At 39.4% G+C, this 24,477-nt stretch overlaps 1 protein-coding gene across 7 annotated transcripts in view; it reads left to right on the plus strand.

Annotated features, from left to right (window-relative positions):
- TFDP2 (transcription factor Dp-2) overlaps positions 1 to 24,477 on the plus strand; it is a 205,013-nt gene that overhangs the window by 108,906 nt on the left and 71,630 nt on the right. For 3 of the 7 annotated variants that reach the window (XM_027544485.1, XM_027544493.1, XM_027544501.1), the window contains exon 1: positions 20,189 to 20,290. The exons of 3 other annotated variants lie outside the window; for them this stretch is intronic. Coding sequence is in view for 1 of the 4 variants with exons in the window: in XM_027544476.1 (XP_027400277.1) it covers positions 19,899 to 19,929 (31 nt within the window). In the remaining 3 variants the exon portion in view is untranslated. Of the gene's footprint in view, positions 1 to 19,801; positions 19,930 to 20,188; positions 20,291 to 24,477 lie in introns of those variants that run through there. One more of the 7 variants, XM_027544476.1, reaches the window with a different exon arrangement.

Here is a 24,477-nt window from a genome sequence, read left to right on the forward strand (position 1 = left end):
GTGTTTCAATGTATGTGTGTATGTGTGTGCGTGTCACTTCTTCTTTATCCATTCATCTGTTGATGGACACTTAGGTTGCTTCTGTTTCCTTTCCTATGGTAAATAATGCTATGAATATTGGGCTGCGTGTATTTTTTCAAATGCTGTTTTTATTTTCTATGAATATGTACCTAGGAGCAGAATTGCTGGATCATATTGTAGTTCTATTTTTAGTGTTTTGAGGAACCTTCATACTATTTTCCATTGTGGCTGTGACAGTTTACATTCCCACCAACAGTGCATGAGAGTTCCTTTTTTTTTTTTTTTCCCATATCCCCATCAACGTTTGTTATCTGTGGTCTCTCTGATAATAGCCATTCTGATAGGTATGAGGTGATACTTTCTTGTGACTTCTGAGTGCATTTCTCTGATGATTAGCATTGTTGAGAATCTTTTCATATGCCTGTTGGCCATTTGTATGTCTCTTGGGGAAAATATCTGTGTAGGTCTTCTACCCATTTTTTGATTGGGCTTTTTGCTTTTTAGATACTGCATTGTATGAGATGCTTATATATTTTGGATATTAACTCCTATTGGTCATATAATTAGCAAATATTTTCTTCCATTCAGTAGATTGTCTTTTTATTTGTTGTTGGTTTCCTTTGCTCTCCAAAAGTTTTTAAGTTTGATTAGGTCTCATTTGTTTATTTTGCTTTTGTTTCCTTTACTTAGGAGACATATCCAAAATATACTACTACAATTTATGACATAGTGTTCTATGTTTTCTTCTAGGAGTTTCATGGTTTCAGGTCTTATATTTGTATACAGTGTAAGGAAATGTTCTAATTTCCTTCTTTTCTATGTAGCTGTCCAGTTTTCCCCACACAACTTACTGAAGAGATTGACTTTCCCCCTTGTATACTCTTGCCTCCTTTGTTGCAAATAAATTGACCATAAGTACGAGTTTATTTCTGGGCTCTCTGTTCTGTTGATCTGTGTATCTGTTTTTGTGTCAGTTACATACTCTTTTGCTTACTGTAGCTTTGTAGTATTGTCTAAAGTCAGGGAGCATGATGACCAGCTCTGTTCTTCTTTTTCAAAATTGCTTCAGTTATTGAGAATCTTTTAGGACTGTTATAGTTTTGTGTAAAATGCCATGACTGTTTTAATGGGGTGGGATTGCATTGAATATATAGGTTGCCTTGGGTAGTATGTTTATTTAGACAGTATTAATTCTTCCAGTCCATGAATAAGCATATCTGTCTGTTATCTTACACTGTCGTACAGTTTCCCAAATATAGGTCTTTTACCTTCTAAGTTAAGTTTATTCCAAGGTATTTTATTCTCTTCGATGCAGTGGTAAGTGTGATTTTTTTCCCCTTAATTTCTCCTTCTGATAGTGTGCTGTTAGTGTATACAAATGCAATCTACAGAAATCTTTCTGTAGATTAATTTTGTATCCTGCCACTTTACCAGATTCATTGATGAGTTCAGGTTTAATTGGATTCTAGAATTTTCTATATATAGTGTCATGACATCTGCAAACAGTGACAGTTTTACTTCTTCCTTTCTAATTAGCTTCCTTTTATTTATTTATTTATTTTTGTCTGATTACCCTGACTAGGACTTCCAATACTCTGTTAAATAAAAATTATGAGAGTGGGTATCCTTGTCTTGTTCTTAATCTTACAGGAAAAACTTTCAGCTTTTCACCTATGAGTATAATTTCAACTGTGATTTTGTCATAAATGGCCTTTTTTATGTTGAGATATGTCCCTCCAGACCCACTTTGATGAGAGTTTTTTTAAATCATGAATGGCTGTTGAGTTTTGTCAGAAGTTTCTTCTACATCTGTTGAGATGATCATATGACTTTTGTTCTTCAGTTTGTTAATGTGGTTTGCCCTTGGGTTTATAGTGTACATCTTTAAGTTATTACAGTCTGCTTTCAAAGAATTTATGTCATATTTTGCATACTTCCATTTTCTTTCTCCTCTTTTGTGCTATTAATAACATGCATTTAATTTTAAATGTTATAAGCTGTATAATACATTATTAGTGTTCTAGTTTAGATTCTCAATTATCTTTTCAAGTGATTAAACTTAGGGAAAAAATTTCTTCCAGTCTAGTAAAGAGAAAGTGGATATAGTTATTTTAAAGTCCCTTTCTGATATTTTCAACATCCAGGTCATGTATGAGCCTGTGTTTCTTGGCTGCTTTATTTCTTTCAGTAGGGTTTTTTTTTCCCCTTTTGTGTATATTTTACAATTTTAATGTAATGCCTGACACTTTGTATAGAACAGTAGAGCTTGAAATAAGTAGTATTTATACATGGAAATGGGCATGCTTCTACTTCTGTTATGGCATTTGTGGGATTTAGTGAGTCAGTCTGGAGTTGAGCTGGGTTTGGCTTCTGATGTTGCCATGATTATGTTCAGTGTGCCTCAGAGGAAAAAAGAGGTTGAACCTTTAAGAAAAATCTTGGTCTTTGGAAAGGGGAAATGATTCTGAATATTGCATGATGGGAATTACTGAGTTTTATCTTATGGCCAGACCTCTGAAGTCATGTGTGAATCCTATGAGAATAGGGTGGGTATAAGTTTTTATGAAAACAACAAAAATTATCCTTAAAAATAAAATTTAACAAATCATCTTGTTAAGTCACAAGCAGTGCTGCTTATGTATATTTCTTATGAGGTAATCTAGCAAGGGAGCAGAATATTCTTCCTTGTTTCGAAAAAGGCCAAACCTGAAGCTCTGGCATTTTATGGACAAACCGTATTTCTGCAGAGGAGTAGGGAGGTGATCTGTGCCTGGTGCAGGCGGCATTACTCAGCAATACTCTCAGTGGCAGTGAACTCTCAGTGAGGCCATGCGAAAGACTGCGTTGGTGTTTCTCTAGCTAAATACAAACTGCAGTCACCTGAGACCTTTAGAATAAAACTTCCAACCCTCAGAGGTTTTGATGGAGTTGGGTTGAAATGTGTTTTGGACATGAGATTTTTAGGTTTCCCAGTTGATTATAATGTACAGCCAAGGCTGAAGGTATTTCCTGTCAAGGCTCACAGAAATTCTGTGAGCTGTTGGAGACTTTGAAGTGTCTGGAAATTTTGCATTAGCAGGTGGAGAAAATACCAGTGATATTTAAAGTATTATCATTTCTGTGATATAAAGGAAAAGCAATTGTTTTATTGTGTACTAAGAAACAACTTAGTATAAGACAAGTCTTGAAAAAATAAGTATTTTAAAGTTGACAGTTCTTCCAAAGCAAATAAAAATTATGTATTGCAATTTCCATCAAATATTGCTAGAGTTTTAAAAAGCTAGTAATGTCTCTCACCACCTAGATCTTGGTTTCTAATACTGTTCTCCAGTAAAAACATTCAGGGGCTCCATGGAAAAATAGCTAGTCTGTGTTTGGGCAGGAAATATACAAAATGAACCTGGAGTGTCTCATGGGACCAGAAAGTAAGGAAATATTTTAAAAAAAAGAAAAAAATTGGAGCATGCCAAACCAACACAGGAGCCAACCTGAAAAAGATGCCAGTGGCCAAAACTGGAGCAATTGGAGCATCAAAATAAATAACGCAATGTTGGATTTTAACCTGAAGTTAAAAATTAACAATAAACAAATAGGTATTCATATAAGTAAGTGACTGAATAAATAAGTAGGGGAAAAGAGACAAGTCTCCTATACAGAATTCCAAAAGATGATGGAGTTTACTTCCTGCTCGAGGAGGTAGAGCGTAAACCCTCCAACTGCTCCATTTCTTGCAGTGCTTCCAGACAGTAACTCCTGTGAATATGTGGTGGAGGTGGGGCAGTAACTTGACAGTGGGGAAACCTACAACAGCAGTTCGCCCAGGCGATCCTCAAAATTAGCATTAATAGTCATAGATTATTTTGATAGCGTATGCCCTTGATATGATGTAACGAGATCTTCCCAATAACCCATAACCCGAATCTAACAATGAGAGGAAAAAAAAAACCAGCAAAATCCAGACTGTGTGGCTTTATACAAAATGCCTGACCAGTACTTCTCAAAACTGTCAAGGTCTTCGGAAACAGGGCAGATCTGAGAAATAGCCACAGACAAGAGGAGAGTAAACACCATTGTTGTTCAGTCACCCAGTCATGTCCAACTCTTTGTAACTCCACGGACTGCAGCACATCAGGCTTCCCTGTCCTTCACTGTCTCCCTGAGTTTGCTCAAACTCATGTTCATTGAGTTGGTGATGCCATCCAACCATCTCATCCTCTGTCGTCCCTTTCTTCTCCCGTCCTCAGTTTTCCCCAGCATCAGGGTCCTTTCCTGTGAGTCAGCTCTTCGCATCAGGCAGCCAAAGTATTGGAGCTTCAGCTTCAGCATCAGTCCTTCCAAGAATATTTAGGGTTGATTTCCTTTAGGATTAACTGGTTTGATCTCCTTTCTGTCCAAGGGGCTCTTGAGCCTTCTCGAGCACAACAGTTCAAAAGCATCAATTCTTCAGCACTCAGCCTTCTTTATGGTCCAACTCTCACATCCGTACACGACTACTAGAAAAACCATGTAAAAAGCATCATGTAAAAAGCTTAAAAACAAAATCTTCCTCTATCAAATTAACAAAGACTTTCTAGAATTATGACCTGTGTTGGCAAAGGTAAGAAAAGTTGGTATCTTCATTTCATATCCACTTTTTATTCTTATTTATTTATTCTGTTTTATTCTTATTTATTCTGTTTATTCTTATTTTTTTATCTAGGAGTGTGAATTACCACAGGCACTCTGGGGAGCAAACTGGTAATGATGTTCAGTTGCTCAGTTGTGTCCGACTCTTTGCGACTCCATGGTAATAATAACTATCAAACCTCTTGAATGGGTTTCCTTGACCGAGTGCAAACCCTTCGGACATTTTGTCACTAGAAAAGAGTATAAGAGACTTGAGTGTAGAGGTAATTCTTTCATGAGTTAATTATGGCAAAAATGAAGAGACTGTGTAAATATCCATTTATAAGGAAACAAAGTATGACGCATGCACTCAGTGGAATATTATGCATTCACGATTGTCTTTAGAGAATATTTATCGAGCTCTGATAACCTTCTTGTTGCGTTTCAGTCGTCTGGTCAGAATGGCATTCATGATCCTGATTTTTTTTTTTAGTATACATGAGAGTAAAGAACATTTAATGATGGTTGTATTATTTTATAGATGAGGAAACAGGGACTTGAAAATGTCCAATGAGATGCCTAAGTCCTATGGATAGTAAGTGACTAAAGTAAGAGCTTTTTAAGTGAAGTATAGTTGTTAATACAGTAGTATTTTAGTTTCAGGTGGCACCCCACTCCAGTACTCTTGCCTGGAGAATCCCAGAGACAGGGGAGCCTGGTTGGCTTTCATGTGTGGGATTGCACAGAGTCAGACACGACTGAAGCGACTTAGCAGCAGCAGCAGCATGCTACATAGTGATCTGACATTTACGTATACTAAGAAATTATCACCATGATAAGTCTAGTCACCACCTGTCCCCATACAAAGTTACTGCAATATTAGTGACCACATACCTTGTGCTGTCTGTTACATCCCTGTGGTTTATTTATGTTACAACCAGAGGTTTTGTAACTCCTAATCTCTTCCACCTATTTCATCCCCTCTCCTTTGTGGCAACCACCTATTTGTTCTCTACATCTATGAGTGTGTGTTCATTTCATTGTGTTTCTCTGTTTTGATTTTTGGATTCCACATGGCTCTATTTTTTTCTCCATATTCTTTGCTTTAGCCCCAAGTAAGAAAATAAGAAGTAGGTTCCTTCTACTGTTTTGTGTAAATAACCAAAGTTAGTAAACTTCCCCCCAAACACTCCCTTATGTGTATTTTACTTGTCTTCCTCAGTTTCAGTTTATTGGCTTACTTTTTTTAAAAAGCTGATTTTTTAAGAAAATTATTTGTTTATTTTCAGCTGTGCTGGGTCTTCCTTCCTGCCTTCCTTCCTTTTCTTTAGTTGTAGTGAGTGTGGGCTACTCTCTAGTTGATGTCTGTGGATTTCTTGTGGCGGTGGCTTCTCTTGTTGGCGGGACACGGGCTCCAGGGCACACGGCTTCAGAAGTTGCAGCGTGTGGGCTCAGTAGTCACAGTTCCTGGGTTCTAGAGCCCAGACTCAGTAGTTGTGGTGCTCAGGCTTAGTTGCTCTGCCGCACATGGGATCTTCCCGGACCAGGGATCGAACTCTTGTCTCCTGCACTGGCAGGTGGATTCTTTACCACTGAGCTACCTGGGAAGCCCAGTTTACTGGCTTTACTTATAGTTATGGGTATTATATGAACCTTTTCACAATTGTATTCTTCTACGTAAAATTCTCTTCTGCCTGCTTTTACTGTGGTTGACACCTCCCCATCTTCCAGGTGGCAGCTAAATAGCTCTCGCCTCAGAGAAGTCTTCCTGACCACCTGTTTTATCTGAAAGAGCATGCCTGTCATGCCCCTTCCTAGATCTCTAATGCCCACTAGCTTCTTTCATAAAAGTGAGTACAGTTGATATTTTCCTATGTGTTTGCTTGTTTCCTCCGTTGGACTGTGACTTCCTGAGGCTGGGGATTGTTTTTCCCTTCACCAGTATATTTTTAGCTCCTCTTCTTATGGCTGGCACATTTTAAACAGTAAACATGTGTAGGTTGAATGAAGAAACTTCATTTTTACAGCTGTAAACAGCTCTTTAAGAATTTGTCATGTACTTTAATTGAGTTTAACTTAGATTATATGGATGTTATTCTTATAACACATGTTTAATTCATCTTATCTATATTCGTCTTGATAGTTTAATGTATTTTATGTAGGGATTTGGGCTTCCCAGGTGGCTCTAGTGGTAAAAGACCCGCCTGACAACACAGAACATGTAAGAGATGCCTGTTCGATCCCTGGGTCAAGAAGATCCCCTGGAGGAGGGCATGGCAATCCACTCCGGTATTCTTGCCTGGAGAATCTTTTGGATAGAAGATCCTGGCAGGCTGCAGTCCACAGGGTCACAAAGAGTTGAACGTGACTGAAGCGACTTAGCATGCACAGCATGCATGTAGCAATTTAGAGGAGAGAAGTCAAGTTAGAGGTGAGAAAAGCTCTTAGAGTAGAGGTGGAAGTAATGCTGGCTGCTCAGGAGTGGATAGACTTTGAAGAGGTTAAAGAAGAGGGAAAGACATTTTGGACAAGACTCTTGTATACTTTTTTTTTTTTTACTTTACAATATTGTATTGGTTTTGCCATACATTGACATGAATCCGCCACGGGTGTATACGTGTTCCCCATCCTGAACCCCACCTCCCACTTCCCTCCCTGTATCATCCCTCTGGGTCATTCCAGTGCACCAGCCCCGAGTATCCTGTCTCATGAATCAAACCCAGACTGGCGATTCGTTTCACATATGATGTTATACATGTTTCAATGCCATTCTCCCAAATCATCGCCCCCCCCCTCTCCCACAGAGTCCATAAGACTGTTCTATACATCTGTGTCTCTTTTGCTGTCTCGCATACAGGGTTATTGTTACCATCTTTCTAAATTCCATATATATGCATTAGTATACTGTATTGGTGTTTTTCTTTCTGGCTTACTTCACTCTGTATAATAGGCTCCAGTTTCATCCACCTCATTAGAACTGATTCAAATGTATTTTATATATATATATATTTAGCAAAGTTTTAGGTTCACAGAAAATTCCCATATATCCTTTGTTCCCACTTGTACATGTGTTTTTTTTTCCAATTATAAAAATTGTAGTAAAATACATGTCACATAATATCCACTGTCTTAACCATTTTTAAGTATGCAGTTCAGTGGTACCAAATATATTCATAATGTGCAACCATCATTCCATGCATCCCCATAACTCTTTTTCATCATGTAAAATTGAATCTCTATACCTTTTAAATAATACCTCCCAATTTCTTCTCCCTAGGCCCTGGTTCAGTTCAGTTCAGTTCACTTGCTCAGTTGTGTCCGACTCTTCATGACCCCATGGACTGCAGCATGCCAGGATTCCCTGTCCATCACCAACTCCCGGAGCTTACTCAGACTCATGTGCATTGAGTTGGTGATGCCATCCAACCATGTCATCCTCTGTTGTCCCCTTCTCGTCCTGCCTTCAGTCTTTCCCAGCATCAGGGTCTTTTCCAATGAGTCAGTTCTTCACATCAGGTGACCAAAATATTGGGGCTTCAGCTTCAGCATCAGTCCTTCCAGTGAATATTCAGGACTGATTTCGTCTAGGATGGACTGGTTGGATCTCCTTGCTGTCCAAAGGACTCTCAAGTCCCTGGTAGCCAGCATTTGTTTCCTGTTTCTATGGTATTGATTACTTTTAAGTACCTATATAAGTTGAATCATACAGTATCTGTCTTTTTGCGACTGGCTTATTGCACTTGGTATCCTCATGGTTGATCCATGGTATAGCATATGGCAGAATTTTCTTCCTTTTTAAGGCTGAATACTATTCCATTGTATGTATATATTACATTTTGCTTATCATTCATCTGTCAATAGGCAAATGGGATGCTTTCATTTTTTAACTATGGCGGTAATGCTGCCATGAGCATAAGAGTACATATATCTCTTTAAGAGCCTACTATTAATTAAATGTCTATCAATTGAATTGACCCAGCAGAATCATGATAATTCTATTTTTCATATTTTGGACAGTCAACATTCTGATTTCCATATCAGCTGCACCATTTTACTTTCCCACCAATAGTACACAAGCGTTCCTGTTGCTTTATGTCTTCACCAACACTTGTTTTCCGAGGTGTTTTGATAGTGACCCATCCTAATGAGTGTGAGATCTTACCTCATTGTAATTTTGATTTGTATTTCCAATTGCCTTTCTTTGGGATTGGAATGAAAACTGACCTTTTGCAGTCCTGTGGCCACTGCTGAGTTTTCCAAATTTGCTGGCATATTGAGTGCAGCACTTTCACAGCATCATCTTTCAGGATTTGAAATAACTCAACTGGAATTCTATCACCTCCACTAGCTTTGTTCGTAGTGATGCTTTCTAAGGCCCACTTGACTTCACATTCCAAGATGTCTGGCTCTAGGTGAGTGATCACACCATCGTGATTATCTGGGTCGTGAACATCTTTTTTGTACAGTTCTTCTGTGTATTCTTGCCACCTCTTATTAATATCTTCTGCTTCTGTTAGGTCCATACCATACCATGCCAGCAAATTTGGAAAACTCAGCAGTGGCCACAGGACTAGAAAAGGTCAGTTTTCATCCCAATCCCAAAGAAAGGCAATGCCAAAGAATGCTCAAACTACCGCACAATTGCACTCATCTCACATGCTAGTAAAGTAATGCTCAAAATTCTCCAAGCCAGGCTTCAGCAATATGTGAACCGTGAACGTCCAGATGTTCAAGCTGTTTTAGAAAAGGCAGAGGAACCAGAGATCAAATTGCCAACATCCGCTGGATCATCGAAAAAGCAAGAGAGTTCCAGAAAAACATCTGTTTCTGCTTTATTGACTATGCCAAAGCCTTTGACTGTGTGGATCACAATAAACTGTGGAAAATTCTGAAAGAGATGGGAATACCAGACCACCTGACCTGCCTCTTGAGAAATTTGTATGCAGGTCAGGAAGCAACAGTTAGAACTGGACATGGAACAACAGACTGGTTCCAAATAGGAAAAGGAGTTCGTCAAGGCTGTATACTGTCACCCTGCTTATTTAACTTCTATGCAGAGTACATCATGAGAAATGCTGGACTGGAAGAAGCTCGAGCTGGAATCAAGATTGCCGGGAGAAATATCAATAACCTCAGATATGCAGATTATACCACCCTTATGGCAGAAAGTGAAGAGGAACTAAAAAGCCTCTTGATGAAGGTCAAAGAGGAGAGTGAAAAAGTTGGCTTAAAACTCAGCATTCAGAAAACGAAGATCATGTCATCTGGTCCCATCACTTCATGGGAAATAGATAGGGAAACAGTGGACTTTATTTTTTTGGGCTCCAAAATCACTGCAGATGGTGACTGCAGCCATGAAATTAAAAGACGCTTACTCCTTGGAAGAAAAATTATGCCCAACCTAGATTGCATATTGAAAAGCAGAGACATTACTTTGCCAACAAAGGTTCATCTAGTCAAGGCTATGGTGTTTCCTGTGGTCATGTATGGATGTGAGAGTTGGACTGTGAAGAAGGCTGAGCGCCGAAGAATTGATGCTTTTGAACTGTGGTGTTGGAGAAGACTCTTGAGAGTCCCTTGGACTGCAAGGAGATCCAACCAGTCCATTCTGAAGGAGATCAGCCCTGGGATTTCTTTGGAAGGAATGATGCTAAAGCTGAAACTCCAGTACTTTGGCCACCTCATGTGAAGAGTTGACTCATTGGAAAAGACTATGATGCTGGGAGGGATTGAGGGCAAGAGGAGAAGGGGACGACAGAGGATGAGATGGCTAGATGGCATCACTGACTCGATGGACGTGAGTCTGAGTGAACTCCGGGAGTTGGTGATGGACAGGGAGGCCTGGTGTGCTGCGATTCATGTGGTCACAAAGAGTCAGACACGACTGAGTTACTGAACTAACTGACTGATGATTAGCTATGTGCACCATATTTTCATGTGGCTATTTGTAGAAACATCTTTTAAAGACCTTTGCCCATTTTTTAATCCGAATGTTTCTCTTGTTATTGTTGAGTTTTAGATTTCTTTATGTATTCTGGATATTAACCCCTTTTGAGATGTATAATTTGTCTGTGACAATCCACTTTTCACTTGATGCTTTCAAGATCCTCTCTTTGTTGAAAGATGAAGTTTAATTATAATGCATCTCTTTGAGTTCATTTTATTTGGGGTTTGTTGAGCTTCTTGGATGTTCGTATTCATGTCTTTTATTAAATTTGGGGAAATTTCAGCCATTCTTTCTTCAAATACTCACTTTTCCTTTTCTGTCTTCTCCTTCTGGAAATTTGACAATGAACGTGCTGGTCTGCTTCATGGTTTCCCACAGGTTCATTAGGCTCGTTCATCTTTCTTCATGTTTTTTTTTTTTTTTTTTTTCTTTCAGTTCCACAAGCTTGATAATTTCCATTGTCTTGTCTTCATGTTTGCTGATTCTTTCCTCATTTAATTGTTTTATTTTTCAGCACCAGCGTTTTTTTCAATGGCTTTTTAGGTTTTTCTCTCCCTATTGATACTTCCATTTTATTCATGTATCATTTTCCTGACTTTCTCTACATCTTCCTTTAGTTCTTTGAGCATCTTTCAGACAGTTGTTTTAAAGTCTGTCTAATCTGTCTACCATTAGGACTTTTTCAGGGACAGTTTCTGCTGATTTTTTTTTCCCTTGAAGTGGCCATAATTTCCTGTTCTTTGTATGTCTTGTGATTGTTCATTGAAAACTGGGTGTTTAGATCTGATAATGTAGTAACTCTGGAAATCAGAATTTCACTCTTCCCCGGGTTTGCTGTTGTTCATTACTGGTTTTGTTCATTAGCCTGAGGTGTAGACTTAAGGTCTTCTCAGATCTTTTCTGAGCCTTTACCTGGGTTGTGTGTGGTCACTTTCTAATTTTCCCCATAGAAGCACTTGTTTTTTAATGTCCAGCTCTGGGAAGGGTAAAAAGAGAAAAAACGAAGGAAGGAGGGAGGGATGGAAGGACACCAGTCCTTTGAATCCCCTGGAAGTCACTTCAGCCAGAGGGGGAGGAATCGGAGCAATTGAGGGAGGCACACCAGGGATGCGCCCACTTCTTTGTCTGCACCTCTGTGAGCTAGAAGCAGCAGTCCGCAGTCAGGACACAGATGCCTGGTAGTTGGAAACCAGGTCCTTTTTGCCCACCCTGGTTCCCACATGCTGTGTGCAGGCTGCTCCAGGAACACGTGCACAGCTGCCTGCCACATGGCTGGGATGGGGGAGGGGCAGCTTCGCGTGCAGCACCGTCTCAGTGGACCAGAATTAGCTGCAGTTTACCATGCAAGGTTTCCCCTGGAAGTTACAAGCCTTCATTAGTCCAGAGTTTCAGAATAGTTGCCCGAGACAGATTGTGCCCCTGAGCTCGCTTAGGTGAGCAGAGATTCCTGCTGCTTTCTATTCTGCCCTCTCCCTAGAATCCTCTTTGCTACATGAGTTTTTAGGACAGGACTTCAGGAGTATCTCTAGCATGTTTGGGAAACCATTACAGAAAATTGTAGTTTACCAGTGCAGAAGACAGTCAGTTGGTGGTAATTAGTATTGGAAAGTTATCAGTCATAAAAATTCACCTGAAATCTAATCAAGACTCTGGAATTCAGGCCAAAGCAGGTGAAATTTCTTCTGCTGTCAGTGGCATTCTTTTAACAGAGGGGAAGCTACTGAAGGTGTTTGATCAGTAAAGGACACTTGTCCACTCATTTATTTACTAGATATTATTTGAGTACACACTGTGTGCAGTATAGTTTTCTGGACAGAAAGGGTGCAGAGATGGAACGCGAGGGCTGGAGAGCCAAAAACCTGTCGTAGAAGAATTCACACGCTATCAGAAGTGGTAGACATGTAAGTTACAAAGGAATGTGACAGATGTTACAATAAATGTCTGTCCACAGAGTTGTGGAAACTTAAAATAGGACCAGATCTCCTTCAGGGCATTGGGAATATCTTAACGGAAGAGGCAGCATTTTATGGTTTGTGGGGAGGAGTACCGGTTTACCAGGTGAAGAATATTGAGAGTTTAACAGTAAGGTCATGGTCTGTTCAGGGAATGGTAACTAATTTATGCCCCTGGAGTTCTGGGAAATGGACCTTGAAAAGCAATTTGGGATCCCATCATTAAGGACCTAATGTAATCTGTTTGATGAGGAAACCATGAAAGATTTATAGGCAGGGGACTGAAATGATTTTACTTTTTTTCTCATTTAGAATAGTTTATGCGGCCTTAATATATGACATAAAGAACGATATCTAGATTTTAGTAAGCCTTTTGATTACATCTACTCATTGAATTTATATCTGTAATTAATACCCATAGTCATTAAATGTGTGGCCTTTGAGAAGTTAAGAACTGGCTTAGAATCATAGTACTACCACTTTGTAGCATTTATACAAGTTTTTGATGTGGTGTGAGTGACAGTCTCTCAGTCATGTCTGACTCTCTGCAACCCCATGGACTGTGGCCCGCCAGGCTCCTCTCCATTGAATTCTCTAGGCAGGAATACTGAAGTGAGTAGCCATTTCCTTCCCCAGAGGATGTGGTAAACCTCTCTTTTCTCATCTGGATAATGGGGCTTCTTAATAGTTTCTGGGTCCTGTTGACTGGGGGCAAGCAATGAAGTTTCTATTGGATGAGGAAGAAGTCAAATGAAACTTTACACTAGATGTACTAACGTCTCAGTGTACTCTGAGGACTGAGTGAAGGTAGGTTTTGAAGTAGATTTGAGAGATGGCCATAAAAAAGGTGTACATTTAACTTACAAGAGGTAATTAGTTCTAAATAGACTTTTGTGTGCTTTGCATCAAAATCTGGAGAAGGGAGCCATTGAAGGTGTTTAAGCAGGAATCCATATGATCCAGTTTTTCCAAACTGCTTAAGTTATATCCCAGTATAATTATTTATAGTGTTCCCCCTTTAACGCTCAGTGGTTAACCCAGTTTGGGCAATAAATTATGTGGCCAGTCACTTTCTAAAGCAAAGATATAGTAAGAACAAAGGCATGGTTGAGCCATGTAGAATACAAGTAATGAGAAAAAATAAAGAAACCAGCCTCTGGTTGAAGTGAAACAGAGAAGAAATAGTCTTTAAAAACCCAAGAGAGCATAGTTTTAATGGTATTAACGAGGTGAGATTTGTGAGATCAGCAAAGTCAAATTAGCAAGGTTATGGACCATAAGCATACATTAATTTATCAAGGTAGAGCTCCTTGTCTACTCTAGTTTCTTTTGGGCAGCTGGAGGGAAGTCACATTGGTTTGTTTCTTTGAGGATAAGGACTGTGTCTTTCATTTTTATATCCTTAGTGCCTAGCTCAGTAATTGTTATGTAGGAAGGACTTGGTGCATTTTTTAAGAATTGAAATATAATTAATAGTTTGTAAAAAGGTGAGATAGTAGCCATAGATACTACACTTAAAAACAATTAAGTCAAATGAAAAGGAGGATGTTTTTAGTTCGGCAGCAGTTAGAAAGGACAGATCTCTTCATCTTAAACGTTAAGATGAACTCGGTGAAGAGAGAAAATTAAACTTTCTGGAAGGGGAAGGAAGTTTGAAACCTAAAGTTTCTGCTGCTTAGAAAAGAATCTATTGTGAAGTGAACAGTGTGGCCTTATACCCTCCCCGCCCCCAACCTCACCTTCCACCAGGCACTGCCCAACCTTTGAAGATTTATGAATACGGTCATTGGAGTCAGAAAATCTAGAGCTAAATCTTGACTTTACCTTTTACTAGATTAGTGGCAAGTCATTCTAGTCTATATTCTATCATTCTATTCTGTATTCTCTTATATTTAAATGTCTCAGATTTAGTTTATTTTTTAATTGAAATTTAATTAAAAGAGACTCTAATTTAGAGTAAAAATTTTTTACTGTCATGCTGACTTTTTTTATTTTTTAAACCCAGAAATTCTTGGCCCTAAGCTAATACTTAAAATGATGTTGACTTTTTTCTTCAAAAAAAAAGTTGAACAGATAATGTGTGCATGTGTGTGTGCTCAGTCACTTCAGTCATGTCCAACTCTTTGCCACCCCATGGACTGTAGGCTTCCAGGCTTCTCTGTCCATGGGATTTCGCAGGCAGGAATACTGGAGTGGGTAGCCATTCCCTTTTCCAGGGGATTTTCCTGACCCAGGGATGGAACCTATATCTCCTGTATTTCCTGCACTGCAGGCAGATTCTTTACCCCTGAGCCTCTGGGGAAGCCCTGATAATGTATGCACCTGACCAAAATTCAAGTGGTGAAATGGGGCATACTCATCTAGAGATTTTAGTGTCATCTGTGAGATGCCGATCTTTTCCTCATCTCCCCAACTACTACACTTTACAAGATAATGTCCTTCTGGCCACAGTTGATTATCCCAGCACATCATTGCTTTGACAACATTTTGCTAAGACAAGCACCTGACCCCAGTTCAGCCACTGAGTGACTTCCTGGTATGTTAAGGCTCAGGCTGAGAGAAGGTGAATGGATCTGTAAGATATGAACTAGTGATACGTCAGTAGCCATGTTTCCCACCAGCTGGAGAATGCTGATCTATAGTGAAAGAGAATCCTGCTGACGTGAGAGAAAATCAGAGGGAAAAGAAGGGAGTCAGTCAGACACAGTCTTGGCACCCTTAGAGTTCCTAAGACCTTCTGCTTCCTTGACCCTCCTAGTTTGGTTCTGTTACTCTTTCTTGCATTCAGTGAGCAAGTTGAGGCAGTGGGTTTCTTTTCAGGTCAGACTAGCTTGAGAGGAGTTTATCTTGTAATTCAACCAACACCTGAATTTCGATGAAATATTCTGACTCCAATGCTCATGTTTTCTCCCCTGCAGCACATTCTTTCTCTTGGGCTAAAATCTTAGGTCTGAAGTTTCGGTCCTTCCTGACTTGTGGGCTTTCCAGGGGGTGCAGCAGTGAAGTATTGAAGCCTGCCAATGCAGGAGACACGAGAGACTCAGGTTCAATCCCTGGGTCAGGAAGGACCCCCTGGAGATGGACATGGCAACCCACTCCAATATTCTTGCTTGGAGAATCCCATGGACAGAGGATCCTGGCAGGCTATAGTTCATGGGGTCGCAAAGAGTCAGACATGGCTGAGCACACTCTCTTTCTGCGCCGCCCCCCACCCCACACCACCCCGTCTGTTCTATCTAACTCCTTTGGTGTCTTCCCCTTCCATAGATCCTTCTCCAAGGTACTGGCAAATGCCTCCCTCATCCTGGAAAGCCTTCACCTTGATTCTTTGGGCTTCATTAAATTCAGTTGTGACTAAAGCATGCATAAGGATTTTGGTAGAAGTTTAGAAAAGGTCATAGATTGCGGCTAGATTGAGGAAAATTTAGACAGCAGTCTTAAGTCGTTTGCTATTATTGTATTGCTAGACCAGAGATATTTAATAGAACTTTCTGTGATGATAGAAATGTTCTGTGTCTGCAAGCTGTTATCCACATGTTGAGGACTTAACATATGTCTAGTGCAACTGGGAAATTGAATTTTTAATTTTATTTAGCTGTAGTCAGTTTAAATTTAAATAGCCATCCAAAGCTAAGGCTGGGGCCTCCCTGGTGGCTCAGTGGTGAAGAATCTGCCTGCAGTGCAGGAGATCTGGGTTTGTCCCTGGGTCGAGAAGATCCCCTGGAAGAGGGCATGGTAACCTACTCCAGTATCATTGGACACAGCTAAAGCGACTTAGCTCACATGCACACATGAGGCTAAGGCTACCAATGTTGACAATGTAGCTCTAGCCATCAGGAAGTCATCAAAAGATATAGTTTTTATTTATTTTGTTTTTAAATCGGGGAAGTGATGTGTGTTTTATAAAAAAGAAAAGTGTGGAAACAGTGTGGGCCTTTGGATGGTAAGGAAGAGGCGAGAATGGAAAACCACTTTCTACCATGTGCCTGTAACAAGGATGGGGAACGTAGGTAGGTGAGCTGCTTTGGGACGGTAGAGGTGGAGTTCAGAAGTTGCATTGACTTTGCAGGACATGTAGACAGAAATGTCCAATAGGCAACTACAAATAAGAGTTGAGAGCAGAGACTAAGATTAGACGTGTGCATGTTTGTAGTCACGTACGTAAAGGTAATAAAGCCATAGAAATGGGTTATGTCCTCTAAAGAGGGAATGGAAACCTTGGATAAAGGAGCATCAAAGGCAGAGGCTTGGAAAATGTTTACATTTAAAGGGTAGAAATAGAGAGAAGAGGTGCAAAAGTCAAGTCACTATGTGATGTTCTTAAGGAACCAGCACTTATCCTTGCAAGTCATAGCAGGAACCCTTTGCTTTAGGCATAGCCCTCATCAGAGAGATTAGACATTTTACTTGAAAACGCGAATAAGTATATCCCTCATGATATGGATCTGGTAGAGAGTTGTAATAAGCAGGCACGGGGCAAGTAAAAACTGCCATTGTGCTATCATAGTGTCATTTCTGCCTGTAGAATCATACGTGTACCTGTAAAATATGATTAATCTTTGGTCAGGTTGCCAATAAACAGAGCAGAGCTTAGTCCAAGTGAATCAGCTTATAACCCTGGGGAAGAGAATGCCTTGAGTCCTTTAATGTTTGCTAGATAATCAATCTGTCCAATCAGTATTATAAATAAATGATGCGTAAGTGTATTTTCTTCTCTCTTTCCCTCGTCTCTCACTTTTTTCCTTTCCTCCCTCTTTTCTCTCACCCTCCCTCCTTCCTTTCTTCCTCCCTGGTTCCTTTCTCCCATGCTATGTGGCTCACAGGATCTTAGTTCCTTGACCAAGACAAGCCCTAATCACTGGCCTGACAGGGAATTGCCTTAAATTGATTTTCCATCTAAGATTAAGGAGAAACTGTTGGGGAGAACCTACACTGGATGCATTTTATTCTGCAAATGGGAAGACTCCTGAGTTTCCCCACAGTGTGTCACAGGCCCATGAAGGTGTACAGAAGGTAGTGCTCAAGCTGCCTTCTTAGAAGGGCTTGGGAGGAGATTAAAGGATAGTGTGAGTGAAGGAAGTTTGGGAGTTGAAAGAAGGCACTGGCAAGGAGGGCAGATAAGGAGAAGACACGTGGAAGAATAGAGGCGGGCTTAAGATCAGAGCTCAGGAGCAGACAGTAGGGGGTAGGTCAGTTGCTGCTTAGCTCGTTGCTGGATACAAAGGAAAGGTGAATGGGAGGGAGAAGCAACGTTGCGCCTGCAGGACCAATGGAATCCGACTTGGCCTCCATCTTTTTTTTTTTTTTTTTTTTAAGATTTATTTATTTATTTTTTGGCTGTGCTGGGTCTTCGTTGCTTTGCAAGGACTTTCTCTGCTTGCAGGGAGTGGATCTACTCTTCGCTGCGTGTGGCCTTTTTATTGCGGTGGCCTCTCTTGTCACGGAGCCTGGGCTCTAGGTGCACGCGGGCTTCAGTCGTTGTGCTGCTCAGGCTTAGCTGCTCTTAGTTGCGTGTGGGATCTTCCTGGCAAGGGAATGGAACCGGTGTCCCTTGCATTGCAAGGTGGATTCTTAACCCCAGGACCACCAGGGAAGCCCTGGCTCCATGTTATTGTTTTGATTGCTTGACCTCAGTCACCACAGCATCTTCCTGACCTCAGGTTACTGTTAATTTATTGTACTAACTATTCCGGACAGAATATTTGAACATGTAAATCACTGTCTAGTCCTAGGGATCCTAGAAGTAGGATCCATGTACCTGAGTACTAGGAAGTTTAATTTCGTTTTGCTTTAAGACTGTAACAGAGTAGGTATGACCTTTTCTAGCCCCAGAATATCCTGGCCTTGGATAACATGGGCTATCACTTCGGGCTGACCTCGTAGGTCAGAGGTATTGTGTTGTTTCTGGTAAGGCAATCAAGAACAGTGAGAAGCAGGGATAGGAAGATTGTTTTCAAATGTGGGTGTATAAACAGAGGTATCCATACTAGATTTTAATACACGAAACTGATTGGGTGCCATGTAATTTTCAAGTTTCTTGTTTTGTTTTGTTTTTTTTTTAATTCAAAATGCCCCTGAAAAATGATGGTCTATAAAACCTTAATGTATAGAATTTTAACTGATCCCTTTACTCAAATATTACAGTGACCTCATATCTGTTACTGAAAACAGATTTTAGAATCTGAAAAGCTACAGGCCCATTGAGGTTGTATTTTTCAGTTTTAAGCTAATAAGTATTTGCAGTTCAATTTAATTTACATTGTGCTGAATCTTTTTGACATATCTCTGTGTGTAAGATGTGGTACATACATAATCCATTTATAAAGAAAAATTTGGCTAAGAAAAAGCTCTGTTGGAGTTTTTTATTCAGTATATGTTTATTTGAGTGTCTTAACAGTCTCTGTCTTAGCCACTGAGGATATACCAATGAAACAAGCAGAAGATCCTTGCCCTCTGGAGTAAGCTGTACTTTCAAGGGAGAATATTTCACATTAGGTGATAACTAATCAAAGGAAGAAGGGTACCTTAGTCATCCAGGAGTTATACTTTCAGGGACCTGAGATATAAGCAAACCCACTGGAGACAGGGGTTTATTACATTTGACTTTTGTCTGTTGTGTTCCCTGCTGTATCTCAGAGCCCAAAATAGTGCTTGGCTCATATGTCTGTTGATCAGAAGTGTTTATTGTTTTGAATTTGTATAATCAGGGACATGTACTTTAATAAATGATTTTGCACCTAGCTAGTTGAAAAGTTTATCATCTCCTTTACCTTTTTATATTTGTTACCTACTTTTTGTTTCTCTTGGTGTCCTCATGGCCCGATGCAGGAGCACCTTATTAATATTAATAATTAGTCGTATGGTAATCTGATATGGCAAAGGTTAGATTTGGAAAGGAATTTAAGAGGTCATCTTTTGTTCAGCTTCCTGCCTAGGAAAAAACAGTAAGGCAATTAGGTATGTATTTTTAATTAATCATTTAAAAAACTAGGACAACATAATTGGGTTCTCTCTTGGGAAAGTAGTAAAAGGTACTTAACCCTAGATATAAAGGTACTAACCTGAAAAAATTAGAACTTCTAACTGTGTGGGAAAGTGAAAGCACCACTAAGCTGCTCTTTGTTGATATCAGAAATGGGCCTGTCATTCATTTTGGCATTGAAGCATAGCCTCCTATCTCAGGGGGCAGAACCAGGACTTTTTTTTTTCCTCCCAGAGGAGCTGGACAGTTATTACAGGTTGAAAAGGCTGACCAGTTTTTCAAGAGTTTCTCCTTTTTTACCCCCTGCAACTCATGGTGCTTTTGCTCTGCCTTCAAGATGCACTAAAATCTCCTCCTTTGTGACTGCTTCGGAGCCAGCAAATACCCTGATATGTATAATTCAAAATATGCAGAGTTCATGAGTAAGTTCCATCCTATTTTTTGGCCAGTTAAAATTCAAGTGATTTTTAGAAAAGTGTTAGGATCGAGTTAGGCATTTTGTTGTTTCACCACTTTTATTTTAAGGCTATTTCTGAAAGTCTTTAATATGACTTTGTTTCTTTTTAAGTGTTTTTGTGGCATTAGACAGTACTCCTCTTTTAAAAGCCAGTAACAAAACAATTTTCTTGAGCATCTTTTTAGTTTTACTGAGAAGTATGTTAAATTGAGCGTCTCTGAGCTCGATTGCTCATGTCTGACACAGTCTCAAGTTTCCAGTGAATGGTAACAAAGACTGTAGAGTGTTGTTGGTACTGCAGTGAGAGGCATGCTTCTTTAGACCAGGTAAGAGAGATCATTTTGTTTCTTATTGCTGGGTGCCTTTTTACAGCGTTTATTTTATATTCTTTCAACAGCACCAATGTTAAATTGATAAATAGCCAGGAGCACGCCGATTTCAAGACGTCCTTGCTTGTTGCAGACAGGAAAACTACAGGGTATGGGGGTTGGGGTGGGCGGGGGGGAGGGGTAGAGTAAGCTTAGTTCATCACTCAGTTACTTATATAAATCAATTAAAATGTAAAAATAATTCTGGAACTCCATTTTCTCTGTTCAAGAACCAAAGAAGCAATTAAAGAAACAAATCCTTTTAAAGGTACTTCGTGGTTCTTACTTGTGAATGCAATTCAGAAGGGAGTTTTTAGTTTCATTTCTTTCCAGTGGTTAATAAAATAAGCTTTGCCTCTTACCATACAATTTTTTTTCTCATTTATGAAAACTTTGAAATTGTCAAGAGTAAAATCCGCTTCCTCAGGATCTTTGGAATAAACCTGACACTTAAGAAAAATATTTCAGCTTTTATAGCTGTTTCATTCCCTTTTTTCCTAGTTCATTTTTCTTAAAAGTATTTGTGCTTTGAAAATGTCAGCTGTATTCTAATGAAGCTAAGGCATTGTTTGCTCATAAAGGGGCCGGTGCATTCCACTGCTTTATGGTTTATTACCAGGCACAGTGTGAGAGTGTGGGTGGCACCATTTGGTGTCTGCCTCTTGGAAGGGACTGCCATTATGTTAGCATTGGATTGGCAAGGAAAATACAGCGTGCAAGATCCTATATGAATCTGGATCCTGTGAAGAAAATTTTAGCCGTAAGCAGTCCTGCCTGAGCCCAGAATGTGTGACAGCTTGATCTCTTCAAGTGTTGTCCTGAAGCCTGCTTTTCAGTTACAATGAGTATTCCCCCAGTCACATCTCTGGTTTTGTGGTGTATGTAACATTTACTTGTTCTATGAACTTCAGTAAAGTGAATGTTTCTAGATAAACTATGATATTTTAAATGGACACGGTACACTTTTCAATAATATGTTTACTTTAAAAAAAAGTTTGAAGGAACTTAGTGTTGGGGGGTGGCGGGTGGAGAGGGAGAGGAGGTCAGGCAAAGGCTTTCTTTCAGTTTGGAAAGCCCTGATGAAGAAAAAAAGCAACAGATGTTTCTTCTGTTACAATTGAGGTTGTTTCATTCAAAATTCACAGTAGCTGGAATGGGGAGGGGCGGTCATAAATCTGACTTAATTAGTGAATAAAGAAAAAATAGTCATTTAAAATTTATTCTTTTATATTGAGGATTTGAGAAACAGTATAGAGTAACATATTCCAAGTAACATACTTCTTTGAAGAGGTGGTTTTTTTTTTAATTAAAAATAATTTATGTGTCATTAATGGAGATGTGAGAAAGTTAGTGATAGAGGAAATGATCATTAAACCATATATAACATTATGGAAAAAACTAAGCCACTATAAAGTATATAAGGAATACTTAGGTGGCAGAAGTTTGCACAGTAGGTATTAAGGCTCAAAATGAAATTGAAGCATGAAACATCGTTTACATTTAGTGAGAGATTATTTTATCTTCAGTGAGAAGGATGAGACTTAGTCCTAAAGATCTTTGAATAAGAAATGTGGGAGAAATATTTTGAGTTTAATTGAAATGATGTGTTGTAGTTTCCCTCTTTAAAAAAAAAAAAGATAGTAAACTTAGAGCAAGTAAGCTTGTGGAAAGAGGAGAATGTTTATCTGCTGTAAAGGGTAAGAAGGAAGAAAAGCTTGGAAGCGATATGCATGAAATGAAAGCATTCAAAAAATGGCTTTTCACTTGAAGTTCATAATGAGTAAAGCAAAAATGTTTCCTTTTACAAGTAACACATAGAGAAGCTCTTTGCTCCCGTATAGTATGTGTTTATATATATTACGATTTTATGCATCTCTTAAAGTTAGCTCTTAGGAAACCAGTGCTGAGCTCCAGATATTTCTGATTAGGCACTTACTAAAATGTAGCCCCCACCCTGCACCATGAAGTTAGTAATATATGCTAGCCAGAAAATTCTTTGAACCGTAGTTCCACATTTGCATATGGAGCAAATGTTAAACGGTTTTCTAAATGTTTAGCTGGTCTAAGGAGAGGACTGAGAAAGATAGCAACGTTAAAGGAGATTATTAAAAATTTCTCTTGCTCCTTGCTACGATCTCTGGGCTTCCCAGAAGATTTTCTTTGCTTCACGTATTGACAACAGAATTCAGAGATTTTGAAACTTTTCAGACCATTTTTGAATTAAGATTAAGGGTTTAAGGAATAGCAGTATGAAGCGGTTGAATTGTTTTTCTCTAAGATAACTAACTTACAGGAGCTTAAAATGGATTTACCAAGTTATAGGTTTGATTAGAATAAGAATCTTTATCATTTTGACCAAAGAATGTATATAGTGTTAATGGACTAGAGAGCCCTAAAAAATAAAAAAGGTGACTTCACATATGATACATAACTTTGACAGCATCATGGATTATAGTTATCAAAAATATGTTACTTATGATTATAAATGTAGGTATGACAGTACATTACCACATCAGCAACAGCAGTGCAGAAGTCATTGAGACTGTTAAGCCTTCAATTTAAGAATAGCATACTGAACGAAGACTTCTGGAGTGAAATACCTGTGGTTCCTACCTTATATGTAAACTCTTAAGCAAAAACTGAGGTCTGGGGGGTGTGAACCTTTCCTGTTCATTTCTCTCCAATTCCGAAGACCCAGAGAGTGTCAGATTTAGATGTTCTCTTGGCTTTACCTATTTTTATGCCATTAGAAACCATTCATGGTGGCCTAGAAATCTCTCATCTCTGGTGTGCAAGTCATAGGGAAGATTTGCCAGATGCCTATGTTTTCCTTTTTACATTGTTGTTAAGGAGCAGGTACAAGTGCTGTGCTTTAAGTGTATTATGAGCTAACTCTGTTTTGCAAGTGGCTACAGGAACCTGTGGTGTAATAACATTCTTTCTTTCTACCAAGTGTTAAGCAACCAGTTTTCAAGTGAACTTTTGGTTCTTGACTCTGAAGCTAGAGACCATGAGCAGGGGGCTTTGCTTTTGGCACTTGGCTTTCTCTTGCACAGTCTGGCAGCTCTCTTGGCAATTTCTCTCACAGAGAAATGAAGAGACTTCTAACTGAGCACTTACTGTGTGCCAAGTGGACCCAGTAGAACTTATTTTTAAAAAGTTTGCAGAATCTTTTCATGGGTAAGATTTTAATACAAAAGAGTTTGTTGATACTGATGTCTGAGATTTTGTGCTCTTGACATTATGGTTTAAATGTAGCTTCAGTGATAGCTCTCAAGTGGAAGACAGTATTGAAATAAGAGTACCGATAACGGTGCAGTGTTAACAGCGTGGCATATGGAATACAATAATCCCGGTTTTTATTTGCCAAGGAAAAGAACTGCTTTGAAATTCTAATTCATGGATGGTCTTTGGTGTTTTTGAGTTTGTTTCCTAAAGTTTTAAATTTGTTTTAAGAATGCAACTTTTAAACTGAATCTGTCTGTAGCCTTTGGCACCTTTTGTAAATATTAGAAAAGGAGCTTCTCTTGAAAGTGTTAGTCGCTCAGTTGTGTCTGACTCCTTATGACTGCATGGACTATAGCTCCCTAGGCTCCTGTGTCCATGGAATTCTCCAGGCAAGAATACTGGAGTGAGTAGCCATTCCCTTCTCCAGGGGATCTTCTTGACCCATGGATCAAACCCAGGTCTCCTGCAGGCAGATTCTTTACTATCTGAGTGATTTCTTTGTAACAGGGTCGGGGGCAAGTTAGCATCTCAGAGGGGTTATGGGCTTCTTCGTGAGAGTGATTTCCAATTAAGTGCCCTTGGGTATTCTGATGCTCATCGGGCCTGATCTTGTGGTTGCACCCAGCTGTGTTGATCTACTCCAGCCATTCAGTGACTGTTGGTCCAAGATAAAATATGCTGCTTTCCGCTCACTCTCTTTTCTAGACAACAGACAGCGTCTCTGTGCCATCTGGTGGGTCTGTTGGCTCTGGTGAGGTGCTAAAAGTAGTGGCTGAAAATAGGCTAAACGCTGAAAAGATATAACATGTAAGCACAAGAGACAATAAATAATAATAATTAATAATAAATAAGGGTCACTTAGCCCTTTCTCTTTTTAAGACAAAAGTGGAGATAAGTGGAGTAGAAAGAGTCTACTT

The sequence above is a fragment of the Bos indicus x Bos taurus genome, chromosome 1 (assembly GCF_003369695.1).
Source record: "Bos indicus x Bos taurus breed Angus x Brahman F1 hybrid chromosome 1, Bos_hybrid_MaternalHap_v2.0, whole genome shotgun sequence".
Classification (NCBI taxonomy): Eukaryota; Metazoa; Chordata; class Mammalia; order Artiodactyla; family Bovidae; genus Bos; species Bos indicus x Bos taurus.